The sequence below is a fragment of the Euprymna scolopes genome, chromosome 37 (genome assembly GCF_053919585.1).
Source record: "Euprymna scolopes isolate OS-2025 chromosome 37, ASM5391958v1, whole genome shotgun sequence".
Classification (NCBI taxonomy): Eukaryota; Metazoa; Mollusca; class Cephalopoda; order Sepiida; family Sepiolidae; genus Euprymna; species Euprymna scolopes.
In genome coordinates this window covers 78,807,383-78,827,257 of record NC_136518.1, presented here as the reverse complement: position 1 = coordinate 78,827,257, position 19,875 = coordinate 78,807,383, and the positions used below count along the sequence as shown (strand labels likewise).

The 19,875-nt window shown below is 31.8% G+C and overlaps 1 protein-coding gene across 8 annotated transcripts in view; it reads right to left on the bottom strand.

Annotated features, from left to right (window-relative positions):
• The window catches only part of LOC145261241 (uncharacterized), a 576,350-nt gene that overhangs the window by 200,992 nt on the left and 355,483 nt on the right, over window positions 1–19,875 (bottom strand). For all 8 annotated transcript variants that reach the window (XR_013864431.1, XM_080119616.1, XM_080119619.1 and 5 more), the window contains one exon: window positions 1,039–1,186. Coding sequence is in view for 7 of the 8 variants with exons in the window: in XM_080119616.1 (XP_079975742.1) it covers window positions 1,039–1,186 (148 nt within the window). In the remaining variant the exon portion in view is untranslated. The remainder of the gene's footprint in view (window positions 1–1,038; window positions 1,187–19,875) is intronic.

The window sequence follows — 19,875 nt, the reverse complement described above, 5'->3', positions numbered from 1 at the left end:
AAAGGCTCTCTGGTCATAGTTACCCTACACTGACTTATACAAGGATTGGTGTACTTATTCAAGTGATATTGCCTACAGTAATATCACTAAGTTGGATATGCCACCAGACTAGATGAATTCTTGTCCTGGAATCCTATAAGACCAAGACACTAGAAGAAAGATATACTATAACATTGCTAACAGTAAGTGAGAGGAAAACGAATATTCTAAACTTCTTTACTAATTTAACGGTTGAGAAGTAAAAGAGAACTGTAATAGAATATTCAAATATCTATGCGTCTCATGTAGAGATTAAGTGTTAGCCCCGAGAAATGGACTCCTTGATTTTTGAGAATTTCAACGGAAGTAAAAGGAAACAAAAATAGAGAAAAAAAAATATACATCTCCATTTGTTATGATTTTCAATACGTTTTATATGGTGTCGAACGCTCAAGTTATATTACATAACTTACAAGATATAATTATAAAAATAAGATAATATTTTTACATTCTTAATAATTTTGTAACTTTTTTTTTTAAACAGAATCTCCTACAGAAATATATCAATGTTCTTTTCGTTTATAAGTTATGAAAGGAACCTATTAATATATACAGGCCAATTCCCTTATTCTGTTAAAAGGATTCCTTAAAAAAAAAACAAACAAAAAAAAAACAAGACAAAAACGTCTAGATTCTTTAAAGCAACAAACCAAAAAAAAAAAAAAAAAATCCAAGTCCTTAAGGAAACTTAAAAAAAAAAAAGAGAAAAAAAAATGGACATGTGGAAAATGGTAACGGATGGAACAAAGAAATTCCTCACAGTCTAGAATACTAAGAGTGTAAGCAGGATGGGAGGCAAGGCTTTTACTATTCTGTGACATGATGCCTGCTGTTGATGCCGGCTTCCTAAATTTCGATAAATATCCTTTGTGGCTCTTTTCTCTATATCTCTTAAGCTTTTCTTTATTAAAAAAAAATTTTCATTTAAATATTTAAAACCAAAATAAATTAAAAGTGAGGATTGTTTATTTTTTTTTAATGTGTTTATATATTACTTACCTGTATTGATCAGGCGTGCCTCCTCAGTCTGTTTGGCGAGACGCTTTTCTATTTTCTCACGTTCCTTCTTTAACTGGCGCTCCCGTTGCTTTTCTAAGTAGCGTTCGTATTTCCTCTTCTCTTTCTCTTGCATCTGACGAGCGATTTCCTTAGAAGAAAAAAAATAATTAATTCAGAAAAGTAATCATATATAAAAATTATATTTTTATGTTAGAGTATTTAAAAATAAAAAATAATTGCCTTGGGGTATCAGGAAATTATTACTATTAGTTTTATTTTGTACATTATATATATACACAGTTATAATGCAGTCAGTTAGCCGTAAACGATTTACCTCCCTTGAATAATATAATTTCACCTCAAAAGGTGTTAAAAAAATATAATCTTTACAAGATCATCTTATAAATGAACTTTTAATAAAAAGCATTCATACTAAAAAAAAAATTTTTTTTAAATGACCCGTTGGGTCATTCATTGTACTTGGGTTAAATAATTTGAATCAGAATAAAACGAGTTTGTAAAGCCAGTCAATTTTTTTTTTTTTTTTAAAATTTAAAGAGAAAATTGGTTATAGTTAGCCGACGTCTTTAATTTTCTACATGGCTGCTACCGGAACCAGTGATGAAGTAAAACAGAACGTTCACTTTTTTTGTTATTCAGTATTTGTATTTTGAAGCGATTTATTGAAATCAAATATAAAACGACATTATTGAAAACTATACAATAAAAATAACAAAATTATAAAAAAGTTTATTTCGAATTTTATATTTATGTTCTCAATAATTTCTTAAAAAAAAAAAAAAAAAAAAAAAAAAAAAAGATGGGAAAGAGCTGTTTTCACTAAAATGCAATTTAAAAAAAGAGTACATGCAAAGGAGAGATATATAGGTGAGAGACAAGAGTGAAGGAACGATTTTGCCTGTACCAGTTCCGGTAGCAACCACACGGAAAATTAAGATATTAGCTGACTATAACATAAAACCAAAAAATAATTTTTTTTTTTTTTTTTGCTATATATCCCTTCCTCTCTCTAACTATTTTTCTCTCCAGCTATGGGCTAAATAGTATTAATTTTTATGGTAATCTTCCCTATTGTTTATTATGGACTATTCTAATCAGCTATTCGGGAATAGGAAGAATAGGTGACTAAAAGTCCACATTATACTTAATTTTTTTTTTACATTAAAAAATAAAATTTCATTGTTTTACAGTTTTGGATGTGATTTTAGCATTATAAAAAGTATATTATGAAATATTTAATCTTAATGCTTTTAGAAAAACAGAAATTTTTATCTGACACTGTTTGCCGTGGTCTTCAGAGTCGCCTGGTGTTCTTAATCACCTAGACAAATAACAAATGATTTAAGTAATTCACCTATTTTTCTGATTCGCCCTGCCATTCCTGTTCTGAGGTAGTTAACACCCCTATATCCATGGACAATGTGGATTTGTCTGGCCAGGCATTTCTACCTTCAAGCAGAGAGTACATTCATAGTTTCGCAGTGAGCCCCAGGACTCTTTCACCTTATAATTGTAACCTGTTAAACCGGACCACAACAATTTCATAATCAGCTTCATCTTTGATATCATGTGAAACAAAATGAGAGAAAAGTGATGGCAACAACCAAAGTAGAACTTCTATTTCTCTTCCACTGCAAGAAATGTGACACAAGGGTAAAAAAGTAGGACTGAAAAGTCAGCGCCCCAGAGGAGAAGAACTCTGACCCTGCAAAAGATGCTTGTGCTGCCTCATTGACATTCCCCAACAAAGGCGTCTCAGGCGATTAGCAATAAATTAACTACTCCTCAAAGAGAGAAAGTAAAGCCTGGGAGGTTGAACTTCCAAGAACTGCACAAATCCAGCATTGCACCTGCATTCAACAGAGAACAGGTCATTACAGGAATCGGTACTCATGCAGAGAGTGATCCGTGCTGAAATAATAGAGTTATTATTTAAAAAGCCATTCTTAACATGGGGAGGGTGTTTTGTACCAATTCTGTACTTTAACCTTACAATTGAATAAAAAAACATATAAAACTTTAATTAAATCTGGAAATACGATTTAAAAAATAGTGCGGATCACTATTTGCATTAGCACCCAGGAATGAACTAAACTGTTGATTTTGGGGCCCAAAAGAAAAACTGGCTGAAACTGTATAGAGTAAGAACGGGCGAGGGAGGGGGAGGGGGTCAAATAACATATAGTGAAAAAAGCTGAGAGTAATAGACGAAACCATAGTAAGAAAAATAGTAATAGACGAAACCATAGTAAGAAAAATAGTAATAGACGAAACCATAGTAAGAAAATGGTAATAGACGAAACCATAGTAAGAAAATGGTAATAGACGAAACCATAGTAAGAAAATGGTAATAGACGAAACCATAGTAAGAAAATGGTAATAGACGAAACCATAGTAAGAAAATGGTAATAGACGAAACCATAGTAAGAAAATGGTAATAGACGAAACCATAGTAAGAAAATGGTAATAGACGAAACCATAGTAAGAAAATGGTAATAGACGAAACCATAGTAAGAAAATGGTAATAGACGAAACCATAGTAAGAAAATGGTAATAGACGAAACCATAGTAAGAAAATGGTAATAGACGAAACCATAGTAAGAAAATGGTAATAGACGAAACCATAGTAAGAAAATGGTAATAGACGAAACCATAGTAAGAAAATGTTAATAGACGAAACCATAGTAAGAAAATGGTAATAGATGAAACCATAGTAAGAAAATGGTAATAGATGAAACCATAGTAAGAAAATGGTAATAGATGAAACCATAGTAAGAAAAGGGTAATAGATGAAACCATAGTAAGAAAATGGTAATAGACGAAACCATAGTAAGAAAATGGTAATAGATGAAACCATAGTAAGAAAATGGTAATAGACGAAACCATAGTAAGAAAATGGTAATAGACGAAACCATAGTAAGAAAATGGTAATAGACGAAACCATAATAAGAAAATGGTAATAGATGAAACCATAGTAAGAAAATGGTAATAGATGAAACCATAGTAAGAAAATGGTAATAGACGAAACCATAGTAAGAAAATGGTAATAGATGAAACCATAGTAAGAAAATGGTAATAGACGAAACCATAGTAAGAAAATGGTAATAGATGAAACCATAGTAAGAAAATGGTAATAGATGAAACCATAGTAAGAAAATGGTAATAGATGAAACCATAGTAAGAAAATGGTAATAGACGAAACCATAGTAAGAAAATGGTAATAGACGAAACCATAGTAAGAAAATGGTAATAGACGAAACCATAGTAAGAAAATGGTAATAGGCGAAACCATAGTAAGAAAATGGTAATAGACGAAACCATAGTAAGAAAATGGTAATAGACGAAACCATAGTAAGAAAATGGTAATAGACGAAACCATAGTAAGAAAATGGTAATAGACGAAATCATAGTAAGAAAATGGTAATAGATGAAACCATAGTAAGAAAATGGTAATAGATGAAACCATAGTAAGAAAATGGTAATAGATGAAACCATAGTAAGAAAATGGTAATAGATGAAACCATAGTAAGAAAATGGTACTAGACGAAACCATAGTAAGAAAATGGTAATAGATGAAACCATAGTAAGAAAATGGTAATAGATGAAACCATAGTAAGAAAATGGTAATAGATGAAACCATAGTAAGAAAATGGTAATAGACGAAACCATAGTAAGAAAATGGTAATAGATGAAACCATAGTAAGAAAATGGTAATAGATGAAACCATAGTAAGAAAATGGTAATAGATGAAACCATAGTAAGAAAATGGTAATAGACGAAACCATATTAAGAAAATGGTAATAGATGAAACCATAGTAAGAAAATGGTAATAGACGAAACCATAGTAAGAAAATGGTAATAGATGAAACCATAGTAAGAAAATGGTAATAGATGAAACCATAGTAAGAAAATGGTAATAGATGAAACCATAGTAAGAAAATGGTAATAGATGAAACCATAGTAAGAAAATGGTACTAGACGAAACCATAGTAAGAAAATGGTAATAGACGAAACCATAGTAAGAAAATGGTAATAGATGAAACCATAGTAAGAAAATGGTAATAGACGAAACCATAGTAAGAAAATGGTAATAGACGAAACCATAGTAAGAAAATGGTACTAGACGAAACCATAGTAAGAAAATGGTAATAGACGAAACCATAGTAAGAAAATGGTAATAGATGAAACCATAGTAAGAAAATGGTAATAGATGAAACCATAGTAAGAAAATGGTAATAGATGAAACCATAGTAAGAAAATGGTAATAGATGAAACCATAGTAAGAAAATGGTAATAGATGAAACCATAGTAAGAAAATGGTAATAGATGAAACCATAGTAAGAAAATGGTAATAGATGAAACCATAGTAAGAAAATGGTAATAGATGAAACCATAGTAAGAAAATGGTAATAGACGAAACCATAGTAAGAAAATGGTAATAGATGAAACCATAGTAAGAAAATGGTAATAGACGAAACCATAGTAAGAAAATGGTAATAGATGAAACCATAGTAAGAAAATGGTAATAGACGAAACCATAGTAAGAAAATGGTAATAGATGAAACCATAGTAAGAAAATGGTAATAGATGAAACCATAGTAAGAAAATGGTAATAGATGAAACCATAGTAAGAAAATGGTAATAGATGAAACCATAGTAAGAAAATGGTACTAGACGAAACCATAGTAAGAAAATGGTAATAGATGAAACCATAGTAAGAAAATGGTAATAGATGAAACCATAGTAAGAAAATGGTAATAGACGAAACCATAGTAAGAAAATGGTAATAGATGAAACCATAGTAAGAAAATGGTAATAGATGAAACCATAGTAAGAAAATGGTAATAGATGAAACCATAGTAAGAAAATGGTAATAGATGAAACCATAGTAAGAAAATGGTAATAGATGAAACCATAGTAAGAAAATGGTAATAGACGAAACCATAGTAAGAAAATGGTAATAGATGAAACCATAGTAAGAAAATGGTAATAGACGAAACCATAGTAAGAAAATGGTAATAGATGAAACCATAGTAAGAAAATGGTAATAGACGAAACCATAGTAAGAAAATGGTAATAGATGAAACCATAGTAAGAAAATGGTAATAGATGAAACCATAGTAAGAAAATGGTAATAGATGAAACCATAGTAAGAAAATGGTAATAGATGAAACCATAGTAAGAAAATGGTAATAGATAAAACCATAGTAAGAAAATGGTACTAGACGAAACCATAGTAAGAAAATGGTAATAGATGAAACCATAGTAAGAAAATGGTAATAGATGAAACCATAGTAAGAAAATGGTAATAGATGAAACCATAGTAAGAAAATGGTAATAGATGAAACCATAGTAAGGAAATGGTAATAGACGAAACCATAGTAAGAAAATGGTAATAGATGAAACCATAGTAAGAAAATGGTAATAGATGAAACCATAGTAAGAAAATGGTAATAGATGAAACCATAGTAAGAAAATGGTAATAGACGAAACCATAGTAAGAAAATGGTAATAGACGAAACCATAGTAAGAAAATGGTAATAGACGAAACCATAGTAAGAAAATGGTAATAGACGAAACCATAATAAGAAAATGGTAATAGACGAAACCATAGTAAGAAAATGGTAATAGACGAAACCATAGTAAGAAAATGGTAATAGACGAAACCATAGTAAGAAAATGGTAATAGATGAAACCATAGTAAGAAAATGGTACTAGACGAAACCATAGTAAGAAAATGGTAATAGATGAAACCATAGTAAGAAAATGGTAATAGATGAAACCATAGTAAGAAAATGGTAATAGATGAAACCATAGTAAGAAAATGGTAATAGATGAAACCATAGTAAGAAAATGGTAATAGATGAAACCATAGTAAGAAAAATGGTTATTGTGAATAAATTTCAAACTATGACCAATTAGAATTATTATGATACGATCGACTCCCAAGTATGAGAAAAAAAAATCTTTATGATGTATGTACTCATCATGAGCAAGCAAAAAGGAATAATCTTACGTTACTATCTTGAAAACAATAATTCAAACTTGTGAGATCAGCCTTGTAATACTACCGACTTCACATTAATCATTTTAAATAGAGTAAAAATGATTTTCTTAGTTAAAAAAAATAAAATACTTGATCCATTTATGATTTTTGGATATTTTCGTTTAATGATGAAAACATTTTTTCTGTACTTTTATTTTTTGTTTGTCTTTTTAAATTTTGGTGTAATTTTAAATAAAAAAAAACTAAAAAAAACAAACTATAACAATAATATTACACATAACTTTTCTTTTGTGACATTTTATGAGCAATCCAAATGCTGTAATTATTATTCAATCTGAACACTTGATTCTCAGAAGTTGTGATAAGATCGGCACTAAAAAATGGCATGTTTAAGTGTTAAGAATAATTTTCAACTTTTAACTTCTTTGTAAAAGAAAGTTATATAATCGTTGTAGAACCTCTTTACATTAACAGCACAAAATCTGACAGAACTATGAATAGCAAGCTTTGTTATTTGTTAGGGGAAGAAAGAGAAATATAATAATATATATTTCTTTTCCAAACTTGTGTTCGAATGTAATTTTTCCTTGGATTATTCATACTACCATTTTCATTATATATATATATATATATATATATATATATATATATATATATATATATATATATATATATATATATACACACATACATACATACATACACACACATTTTATTTATTAAACATTTGAATAATTTTTATTCAAATATATATATATATATAATAATTAAGTCAGTCAATTTAGCTCTTATGCATAATGCATAGATTATCGTATAATATATAATATATACATATATATATATAATATACATATAATATACATAATATACATATAATATATATATAATATACATATAATATATATAATATACAATATACATATAATATATATATAATATACATATAATATATATAATATACAATATACATATAATATACATATAATATATATAATATACAATATACATATAATATATATAATATACATATAATATAATATACAATATACATACAATATATATAATATACAATATACATATAATATATATAATATACAATATACATATAATATATATATATACTCATTTCTTCTTAACAGTGTTAACCCTACTAAACATTATTTCAAAAGGTTTTGAACAGTAAATTATATAGATTGATGTAGAAAAATATTGGGCAATTTCCAGAGGATACCCATAAATTTTTTTATATATATATCTGTGCTATAAAAAGATGGCAAATGTGTGAGTATACACCTATAAAAAAAAAGACTTTGTGGTGAAAGTTTTGGATGATTTAACAAATAAAAAGAGAATTTATATTTTAATGGCCGATATATGTCCTTTTGATGTTGACCGACTCGTTTCCTGTGTTTTCTTTGACAATTCAATGCCTCACTGCACAAAGGAATTCAGGAAGATTTAGAAAATCCCTCAAAGAGAAAAAGAAAAGGAATAAAATGAAAATTGGAAGAGGGGAGGAGGGACGAGTATTTTCAAGAATAAATCTTGGAATTTTCGCAATGTATTCATTTGAAAATGTTCCACATTTAAGGAACATCAAGTTTGACATTTTGTTTTGATCACAGAAAACAGGAATTTCAAAACTTGTTTAGAAGCATAAAAATTTATTCAATTTACTGTTCATTGTTATTGTTAAAACTAAAAGTAACTTGAGAAAACTCACTTTCTCTCTCACATACTTATATTTCAGAGATTCCCGGGGATGGGGGGGGGGGGCATATTCCAGAGATTGCATGCCAAATTTACATAAAAAATAGGGTATTGGCTATATGTTGTTTGTTGCTTTTTATTTGTTTATTTTTTGTTTTGTTTTGCCATGTACTAACTTTTTGCTTCTATTTTAAGGTTAAGTATTGGTTGGATTGGTATCCAACAAATTTTAAAATATACCCTAGATAATAATAATAATAATAGTACCTCTAGATTCTAATCCCGAAAGATTTTCTTTCACTTTCTTTTCCGCCTTCGCATCACAGGTTCAAGCCTGCCTATTACCACTTTTTTTTCTTTTTTTTTTTTTGCTCAATACACACCTCCAAACACCCGGGCAACGCCGGGTACCAGTCGAGTTTAAATATATAATGTGTGTGTAAAACAGTCACTACCAAACTCCTCTTTCAATTTTTGGTTTACAGACTTGAAACTTGATATATAGATGATCTGGACATGTGGAGCAAATTTGATTTGGTTTTTAGATGGTAAAAATAGCTGCTAAGGGGTCAAAATGAAAAACAATACTGATGATGCATTTAAAATCATATCTGGACAAGCAATATCCCCCACCCCCACCCCAAAGAAAGTATGTATATACAATTAACCATGTAAACACAATACAAAAATTTGAACTGGCTTTTACATTTTGCAAAGAGAGAGAGAGAGATTTTAACAAAGTTATTTTTATCTTCAACAATAATGATGAACAATAATTGGAATTAATTTTCATGCTCGTAAACACGCTTTGAAATTTTGTGATTAAAACAAAACGCCATGTTTGATGTTCCTTAAATGCGGAACATTCTCACTACTGCTACTGCTGCACGTGTATCATCGCTGTTCTGCAAGTTTGAGGGTTGGACACTTAGGTCGTCAACTTGGTAGAATGGCTTCTCTCCACTTGATTTCAAACCATTATCAATGTTTCTGTTAACCTGCGATGTCTCAGGTCCTGCTTGCTGTTATCATTTCAACTCTTCCTCAGTCAACCTATTGGGCAGGCCCTGCGGGACATCAAAGTTAGTGATTCTTCTTGGCCATGTGTCGACTGCAATATCTCAGTCTATTCCAGCATAGGATCTCATCTACTTATTTCTTGTGCATTTAATTAAAATTGAAGGGGATATTCTTCAAGGCTATACATATCCCGAATGACCCATTTTGCAACCATTAAAATGCTTGCATGTTATGAAAATTCAATCAACCAAAGTAGAAAATATGCAGTGCACATTATATGTTCAACATTTGGGTTGTTAACTTGGTCAAATGACTTCTCTCCACTTGATTTGATCCATTGTCACTGCTCCTGTTAACCTATGATGTTTTCAGGTCCTGCTTGGTGTTATCAATTCATCTCTTCCTAAGTCGGACAGGTTCCAAGAACATCAAAGTTAATGATTCTTCTTGGTCACTTGTTGACTGCCATGCATTGGATGTGGCCATACCATTTCAGTCTATTCCAGCATAGAGTCTCATCTACTGATGTTTCTCTGAGTTTAAGGGTTGGATGCTTCGTTGAATGGCTTCTCTCCACTTGATTCGATCCCTTGCCAATGTTTCTGCTAACCTGTGATGTTTCAGGTCCTGTTTGAAGTCATTACTCCACCTCTTCCTAAATCAACTTCTGTGACAGGCTCCAGGGATATCAAAATGAATGATTCTTCTTGGTCATATGTTGACTACAATGTGTTGACATGGATACATAGCAAAAATTCCAAGATTTATTTTTGAAAATAATTTTGATTAAGTTTTATGTGAGTTTTGATTCAATAAGCGGCAGATTATTTTATTTGGTTTAAAAGATGGATTATTTCACTGAATTGTATTTATATTTTTTCTTACTGTAACTTGAATAAAAACATTATCTAAATGAATGCCTCCCCACCCAACTCTCTTCTGCATCCGACAAAAGTCAGAGTTATGACTTTTCGTCCATTCATCTTTTGCAAAGGAAAGCGGAAATTACATTTTTTTTTTATATAAATGTGTAATATTCACATTGGCCACACACAAAAAGATAAAAACAGATGGGAGGAACCAAACAAAATTCAGCATAATATATATATATATATATATATATATATATATATATATATATATATATATATATATATAAAAACTTTTACTTTCAGAAATAGTAATGCACCCATCAAATCAACACGCTTGACAGAATTTTATACGGAAGAGAATGTTCACAATAGAAAAAGGATGGGCAAGATTTTTAAGTGGCAACCACCGTTATACTTTTTATATACCGGGGGTTACCATTTACATATTTTCTTTTGTTCCTTTTCTTTTTTCAAATTGACGACATATTTGAAGATCTGCTCAGAGTTTTTACTCGGGTGAATTAATTTGATGAGTAAATTACATTGGTATGCATGCTCTTATCAACGGAAACGCTTTTCCTTTTTCGCTATTAAACAACGCTTTTCCTTTTTCGCTATTAAACAACGAAAGGTGGACATGGAAGAAAAATTAAAGAAATAACACACACGCGCGCATATATATATATATATATTTTCCCACTGTGAGGGGGAAGAGGCGAATCCAGAACAGAGAAAAACGCAGATATCAACTGGCAAAAACTGGCATTCATGCAGTATAGTTGACAGCCAATAAATCTAAAACAAACAAGACATCAAACAAATAACTTACCCAACATAAGTAAATTTAAGCCCTTTGACTTAAAGTTAATGGTAGAATAAACTTTTTTTTTTTTTTTTAGTTTTTCTTTTTTTTTTTTAGTTTTCTTTTTTTTTTAAAACTATCTTCTAATACTAAAATTAATTACTATCGCCCTTGACTGCCATATTTCATTTACTCGTGTTTGTGACGCTAACATTAATTGGGTGAGTTTACCAGTATTTTGCTTACCCTTGTGTTGGACATTTTCTTCTTGTTCCCACCTAACGCATTACACTACTTGTTTTTCAAACTGAATAAACGCTTTAAAATAAGTTAAAACACTAAAACTTTATCTGGCTAGCAGAAGAGAAACTTACCTTGCTTTTGAAAACATTTATTCGTTATATAATTGTTTTAGAAAACTTATTTGTTTTATTATCTATAGTAAAACACGCCCGATACTGCTTGCTAAAAAATTAAGATAAATTTATCTGATGCTGTGGTATCCCTGGACCCTTAAATAAGTGCAAGGAGGTCGGACACCAAAATACTTTAAACCATTGAATAATCCTGCTTTGATGAAAACTGAACCAAAGCAAAGTTTTTTTAAAAAGGGTTAGAAGTTGCTAACGTACTTACGAGCATCTCTTCCCCTTTTTTAAAAGATGGGATCGCCCGATTGCCAAATATGCAATTAAAAAAAAATTGTATCTTATTATCGCTGGTGTATCAAATGTGAAACTAAAATAACACTTTCTTTGCTTTCTAGTTCAGATCAAAGTGTAGGATCTGTTCTGTCTCAAAATTAAAAACAATACAGGGTGTTCCAGAAGTCTTGGCCACATTTTGACATTGAATATCTCGAGAACTATTAAGGATATAAAAACGCATCTGGTATATATATATATATATATATATATATATATTTTTTTTTTTTAATTACATTTTCACCCCAAACAAGGCACATTGCCACTTTGGTGTAGGAGGCTACTATCAGGGGCAACAACTACTGGGGTACTATGTAGGGATTTGGGCAGCAAGATGTCAGTTCACGTTACACTTGAATTTCTGCATGTCAGTACAGTTGGGGAAAGATCTTTTACATCTAGGGATCTCTACAGTGTGGAGGTGGGATTTAGCAGCCTGTCGGGTTTGTCGAGGGTGTTCACGTCGTGGGAGCACAAGTGCTTGCAGTTCGTCAGAGCATTCACCATTAAAATACTTGTAGAACAGGCAGAGGGATGCAACGTTTCGTCGATGGGACAGAGGCTGAAGCTTAGACGCCAGTTCAGGGCCTATCAGATTTGCGACTCTCTTTTGAACCTTGACAAGGAGCAAGAGACTAGTAGCAGAAGCACCAGCCCAAATATGACAGCAATACTCCATACATGGGCGAATGGTGGCCTTATAGAGGTACAGGATACTTTCGGGTGTTAGTAGTTTTCTAGCACGGTAGAGAGACCCCACCTTTCTTGCAGCGGCCCTGGCAATGCCTTCAATGTAATTGTTCCAACTCATATTTCCTGTGAACGTTAAGCCAAGGAGTTTGAAAGATGTACTCTCAGATAAAGAGTCGTTGGCCATTGTTATAGGTGGTAGAGAAGGTTTCTTGTAATTATTGAATGAAACTAGTTTAGTCTTGGCGGCATTGAACGTGACCATCCATTTTTGTCCCCATTCCACTACAGATTGGAGGCCATCCTCTAGTGTTTCTGCCATTTCTTTAGATTCAGAAAGCTTGTAATCTCAAGTTTTTCATGGAATGTTCAAAGATGACCAATGTGAGCACCATTGGTCACACGACACACATCAAGCCGCTAACCAATTCTTGACAAACGTGTCCCAGCATTGCGTTGTCAATAGTTGCAACGGCTTCCGTTATTCGGGCCTTCAGCTTATCCCTGTCTCTTGGAATAGGAGGCACACAGACTAGTTCTTTCACAAATCCCCACACAAAAAAAAAAAAAAAAAAAATCTCAGAGTGTGAGATTTGGAGATCTGGGAGGCCAGGGTATGAGATCGTGATCATTTTGCCCAGATCGTCTGATCCACCTGTCTGGCAGCGTTGTGTTCAGAAACTGTCTACTCCTGCGGCTCCCGTGTAGTGCCCCCCCCTTCCTGTTGGAAAAAGAAGTCATCAGATTCTTTCTCACTCAAGCAGATATGCCCAAGACTTTTGGAACACCCTGTATTGTGGCGGTCTACATTCACGTCAGACGTTCACAGAATGGAAATATGTCAAAGTTCTACAAGGGTTTTGGAAATAAACTGCATACACAGATATACTCTCAAGTTACATTAACCGGAATATTTAGATAAATGTTTAAGTTTGAAAAAAGAGTATTACAATAAATTACAATAATATCGTGGAGTCTGCATCTGTGCCGGATATCTATAGTATGGAAATATTTTTAAGCATAGTAACTAAATACAACAGATACTGGTGGGCCAAAGATGCAAATGTATATATTTATAATTTCATCTTATGACGTGTCAAATGTGAGATTCAAACTAAAATACACTTTCTTGGCCTTCTAGGATCAAAGTGTAATATTCTCCCACTTATATCCCACTCCCACTTAGAGATTGATCTGCTTGTTTTCGGCAAACTGAATAACATTGAGAAATCTATTATTTAGAAAGGGTTGGGAGAGCCTTACCAACCAATTTTGTTGTTTATTCCCCACTCCTCTACCAATGAAATGAAATCACTGTATATTTATGATTCAATAAAACCTTTTCAAATTTGGGTTTAATTTAAGTAGGACAGCCCCTGGAGTGAATGTGGTATTGTGGTGACTGAGATATTTCTAGTTAAGAGCAGGAAAGACAATTAAGTATTTGTGACGAAGGATTATCAATGACATGTATTATATCCCCACATTTTTGATTAGCCAGGTGGCTAATTTTATTATGTAATATTTTTATATTTTGTGCAAATAGATATTTCAAAGTGTAGTACCTGTTCTGTTCAAAGAGTGCTACAATAATATTGTAGAGTATACGTTAGCACTGAACGTTCACAGAGTGGAAATATGTTACAAATTTCAACAAGTGTTTTGGAGATGGTGCCTCATAACCAAATATATTGTGAAATAACATTAACTAGAAGTACTTAGATATCGTGGGGTCTGTGTTTGTACTGATCATCCATATAATGCACGGTAGTAACATACAACAAATGAAGGGTACAACAGTGAAATTTCTAAAGATCCCACTAATATTTTATAAAAAACTAAAAGGTAAAGGGTTTTTTTTTTTATCAGCTAACAGTTTATTAATTCCTATAAAGATAATTTCTTATATATCTACGAGCGTTTAGTCTCTATCAAAAAAAAAAAAAAAATGCTCCATCAGTGTTCACATTAATATGTAGTTCTCACAGCTACGTACCTAGAAAATGAAGTTATTTGACTTAACATAGTGATATCGAATAAGGAGAAAGAAGCAACCTTAGTAGAAGTTAGCGTCCTCAATGACGCCGAGTTAGACAGAGCTGAGAAAGGAAAGATAACGAAATACCAAGGTCTTATGTACAAAAACTGAAATCTTAGGAAGATCTCCATCATTCCAATAATTATAGAAGCAACCAGACTCATGAAAAAAAAATGACAAAAACTGCTTGAAAAATATACCTGGAAAACCAAGTGCAAGAGATACGAATAATTACACTTAAAGGAACTGTTAGATCTTTAAAAAATATCTCAGTTGGAATGTCTTAAATAGCAGGTGGATGTTTGGCATCTTACCGGATGCCCCATCCAGAACAAAATAAGGAAATGAAAAAAAAAAAAAAAAAAAACAAATGTTTCAATTGATGAAGTAAAAAAAAAAAGAAAAACGTCTCAAACTGGAAAGTTTAAAAAAGGAAGAAAAACCATACCAATCAGTATAAAAAGAAAGAAGAAAAAAATAAAATGCCTCATTGTGGAGATAGAGTGTTAGATTTCTTTTCAAATTCACTCCAGACGGCTGGGGAGGGTGGGTGCTGACTATTTGCTTTCTCCCTTCTAAATACTTAAAATGGTTTTGTCTTGACACCTTTTTTTTTTTTTACTTGTATGACAGAATTACTTATGTGGTGGAAGGGAGTCCATTTCCCACGTCTAAACATAATTCAAAACCATACAGGTATAGGTAAACATTCGATATCAGAGTCAATTCTAAAACCATTGAAATGAATATCTGTTTCAACAAGTTAAATCTAGATCCACTTAGCTGATACAAACTAGAATGTGTGTGAACGTTTTTAAGTGGCCAACTTAAGCTGAAATACAAGAGAAAGGCAGTTTTGTTTTGTTCAGCAAGTTCAAAGTCTGCTATTTTACATGCATTCCCACGGAGGCAAACTCTGATATACAAGAACATCTTTTAATATGGAGATTTCAGATCCCCAAAAAGGGGAACTTTGCACTGGGAACAAAGACGTTTAGATATCTTCAATTTTATCTATGTTTTTTTTTTTTTAAATAATTAGATTTGTTGTTTTTGTGTAAGGAAAAGTAAAAAAAAAAAAAAACTTGGATATTAGCACATTTCGCAGCCTAAAGATTCTTAGAATCAGTGCATGACCCCTAAATTTGATTAATCTTTGCAGGTCATCTTTGTTAAGTGTTCGTCTTCGTTAAGTGTACGGCTAAACGCATTTGAATGATCACTTTATCACCTTTACATTTCCATCAAGTTCACAAGACCAAATGAGTCTGACATCTGATATAGGCACCATTTGTGAATTCAATATTCCCCAGAAACTTCCTCCTCTCAAGGAAGCCAACTCAACCCACCTAGGGTGAATACCACTTTGTTTCATTTGTATTTTCATACCCATGAGTGTATAAATCTACTTAGAAGACCATTGTTGTCCAAGTGGAGGAGGGATGGAAGCATGTAAAATCAAGTTGGTGCTATTTTTTTTTTCAAAATGTCTGTGCACATCCAACCTGGAAATTGACAGATGTTTATAAAATCTGTGCACAATAAGGGTACACAGATGTAAAATGGTCAAGCCTGCTTGACCAATAAGATTTAACAAACAAAATAACATTTCAATCTCTTTTTTAATATCTACCTCTCTTTTGATGAGAAGAATTGTAATGCCGTTGGGATACGATTGCAGTTGGCGACAAACGTAAAAATTGAAATCGGGACCCTAAAGGAAACAGGTCATGTGCCTCAACTTTCTGAGTTGAATTTTGAATACTGTTCGCAGCAGGGTCGGTCCTAAGCTTAGCTCAGTTCTTAAAATGATCCTTAATCATTAAAATAAACTTCTAAAAATAATGCCTTGTTCACTAATTTCATACAGTGCTCAATCCCAGTACAGCAATCCTGCCAATAATGATGCCGATTGAGAATTCGAAGAGAAGATCCACCAGCAGACGTAGCCAACAGCAAACCAACACTTGAGTTTAAAGGGGATGTGCCTATCGTTTTATTGTGTCCAAGATCCAGAGAGCTGGTTGCTATGCCCAGGACATAAGTTATTCCAGAAACATCCTCACATTACAGACACACCAAGTAACACTCCCCGACAAACATAAGGGTTTTGCCGGTCATATCATTAAATTAGTTTTTTTTTTTATTACTGAAAACAAGACAATCAACATTACAAGCGTATGCTATATTTTCGTGAACATTAGCAATATTACATACCTAATGTGCTTCAACAAGTCATATCTTTTTTATTTGTGGGTCAATTTTTAAAAGAATTACATTGATGGAAAGAGCATAGAATAAACATTCCAATGATGTTAATTTATTTTTCTTTTATGCATTCAAATGTTTTTATGCTCCAAGTTAAAAATGAAAAACATGGTAAAAAAATGATGACAGCAAAACAGGAAACTGTTTTTTCAATGTTTATATTTCATACGTTACGTTTGGATACACATGCGCGGGGTTAAATTTGATTGGATATGGCTGAAATTTTACAGTGACTTTGATTTATATTTTTATGACCAAAGCAAGCCAAGTTACGAAGAATATTTCCAAATTGATAAGATAAATCGGTATATATCATCCATTTTCATATAGATAATAGTTTCAGAATTATTTCCATGTATAATATGTAAATATTTGATAAATATTAATTGTGCGGAAATTTCTTTAAAATGTTATCTTTTATAGAAATTACAGAATATAGAATTTAACCGGAAAACAGCTCGCTATGCGCTAACCAGTGCTGATTTGACTAAAGTCAGCGCATGAACGAGTTTCGTTTGTACTCTTTTAAAAATTAAAAAAATTTTTTTTTTTTTATTACATTTTCACCCCCAAACAAGGTACATTGACACTTTCATGTAGGGGGCTACTATCAGGGGCAGCAACTACTGGGGCACTATGTTGGGATTTGGGCAGCAAGATGTCGGTTCACGTTACACTTGAACTTCTGCATGTCAGTACAGTTAGGGAAGCAGGGAATAGAAAACTGTTTTTCCACTTTCAAAACAAAAGCGAAAAAAACAGTTTCATTTTTTATTCTGAGTTTGTCAATTTAAAATCTTCAAGTTTTTCAAATTTTATTTCCAAACAATACCAAGCCAAAACTATTTTGTTGTTTTTAATGCTTTTAGTACAATGTACTAAAAGCATTAAAAAACAACAAAATGTATAAAGTACATGCATTTTTGTTATGGTATTTAACTTCTTACTTATACTTAAGGTAAAATTGTGTTTTTTTTTAGTGGTCAAAAATAAATAAATAAATAAATAAAACGTACTTGTGCACTTATGCTACCATGCTGAAATAATAACATTTAGAAACCCATTCTTAACATGGAGAGGGAAGGGTATTTTGTTAACTATTCTGTACTTTCACCTAACATTTAAATAAAAAAAAGATATTGTGAAACTTGAATTTAACTTGAAAATACTATTTGAAAAAATAGCACGGTAACATAAGTGCATAAACACACAAACAAATATTATCAAAGGCAAGATAAGTTACTCTTCTACCCAGTTGAATAATTTTTTAGTGTATTTATTTAATGTAAAATGTTTATTTCAACAATTAGTGTCGAGCATTGCACAAGAAAAATAGCCACGTGATATCTCATGTCTGAAATCTCGACAATGACTTAAAAGTATACAAAATATTGTTAGAAACCCAACCAATAAATGTCCTTGTGACATTTATTGGGTTGCTTTCTAATAGTATTTTGTATAATTTTTTTTTAACTGAGGATATCTAAATAATAACAATAATAATAATAATAATAATTAAGCGGTTCGGTGATGAATTTTGTAAATTTTTACCTTGTTTCCACCTTAACATTTTTCTTTAAAATGACTACTACTTAAGGTTTTCGGGTATGCAGAAAACGAATGTAGCATTTAAAATTTCCGCAAATAAGTGGCTTTCCGGATATTAAGCAATGTCATTTCTTATGTTGTTGCTGGTGGCCATCTTGCTATGTGCGTTTGCGCATAGTTTCTCGAGGTTGCGTTTGTGCGCTCAAAGATGGCCACCAGCGATAACATAAGAAATTACATTGCTTAATACCCGGAAAACTTTATCTGCAGAAAATTTAAATGCGATATTCGTTTTCAGCATAGCCTAAAACCTATACAAGTAATCATTTTAAATATTAAGGTGGAAACAAGGTAAAAAATTACCATTTTATTTCTTCGTTTACATAGTTGAATTTTCAGTAAAACAACAGAATAGAAATGACGAAAATTACCATCAACTGGTGAATATATAGTTGCTGTTTATCAGGATTTCTGGTATCCTGGTACTGTGAAAGCTACATCGAGGATTCATGTAGAGTATGATTTATGGTTGCATCTCAGAAAATAGAGGTATATTTTGGGCCAGATAGAGAGGATTTGCAAAATTGAAAATTGAACTGGTCCCAAAATGCATAAGTTCTAGTTGACTATGAGAATTTCCATCTTTTACAGAAATCCAAAATCTATATGAAAACTTTTCTTCGATTTATTTCTGAGATTAATTCATATCTACTCAATTTTTTCTTTTCTTTGAGGGGAGTAGTAAATACCGATCATGAATGCTCTTTAGGCATTCAATGGCTACACCTCAGATTAAGCTCTCCTTTAGTGGGGAGGCAGGTAAATACCTACTCTCAATAAAGCTATATTTCAATACCAGTATAATACTTAATTTTGTTCATGAATAGACACCCACTGTATGATACCATGCCCAGTTTAAAACAAATTGAAATTTGTACATCTTAATTTATAATTCATGACTTATGGTAAAGAGATACATCAGATTTGACTGCATAATCAGAAAGAACACACAATTTTACATAAGAGTGCGAAGTTTCATGAGAATAGCTTGAAAAATAAATAAATGGTGGCGAAATTACCGAATTTCTTGAAATGTTGAGGTCCGTAATTTAGCCCACAAAAATGTCCATGGAAAAGCCTAAATTCTGGCACTTAAA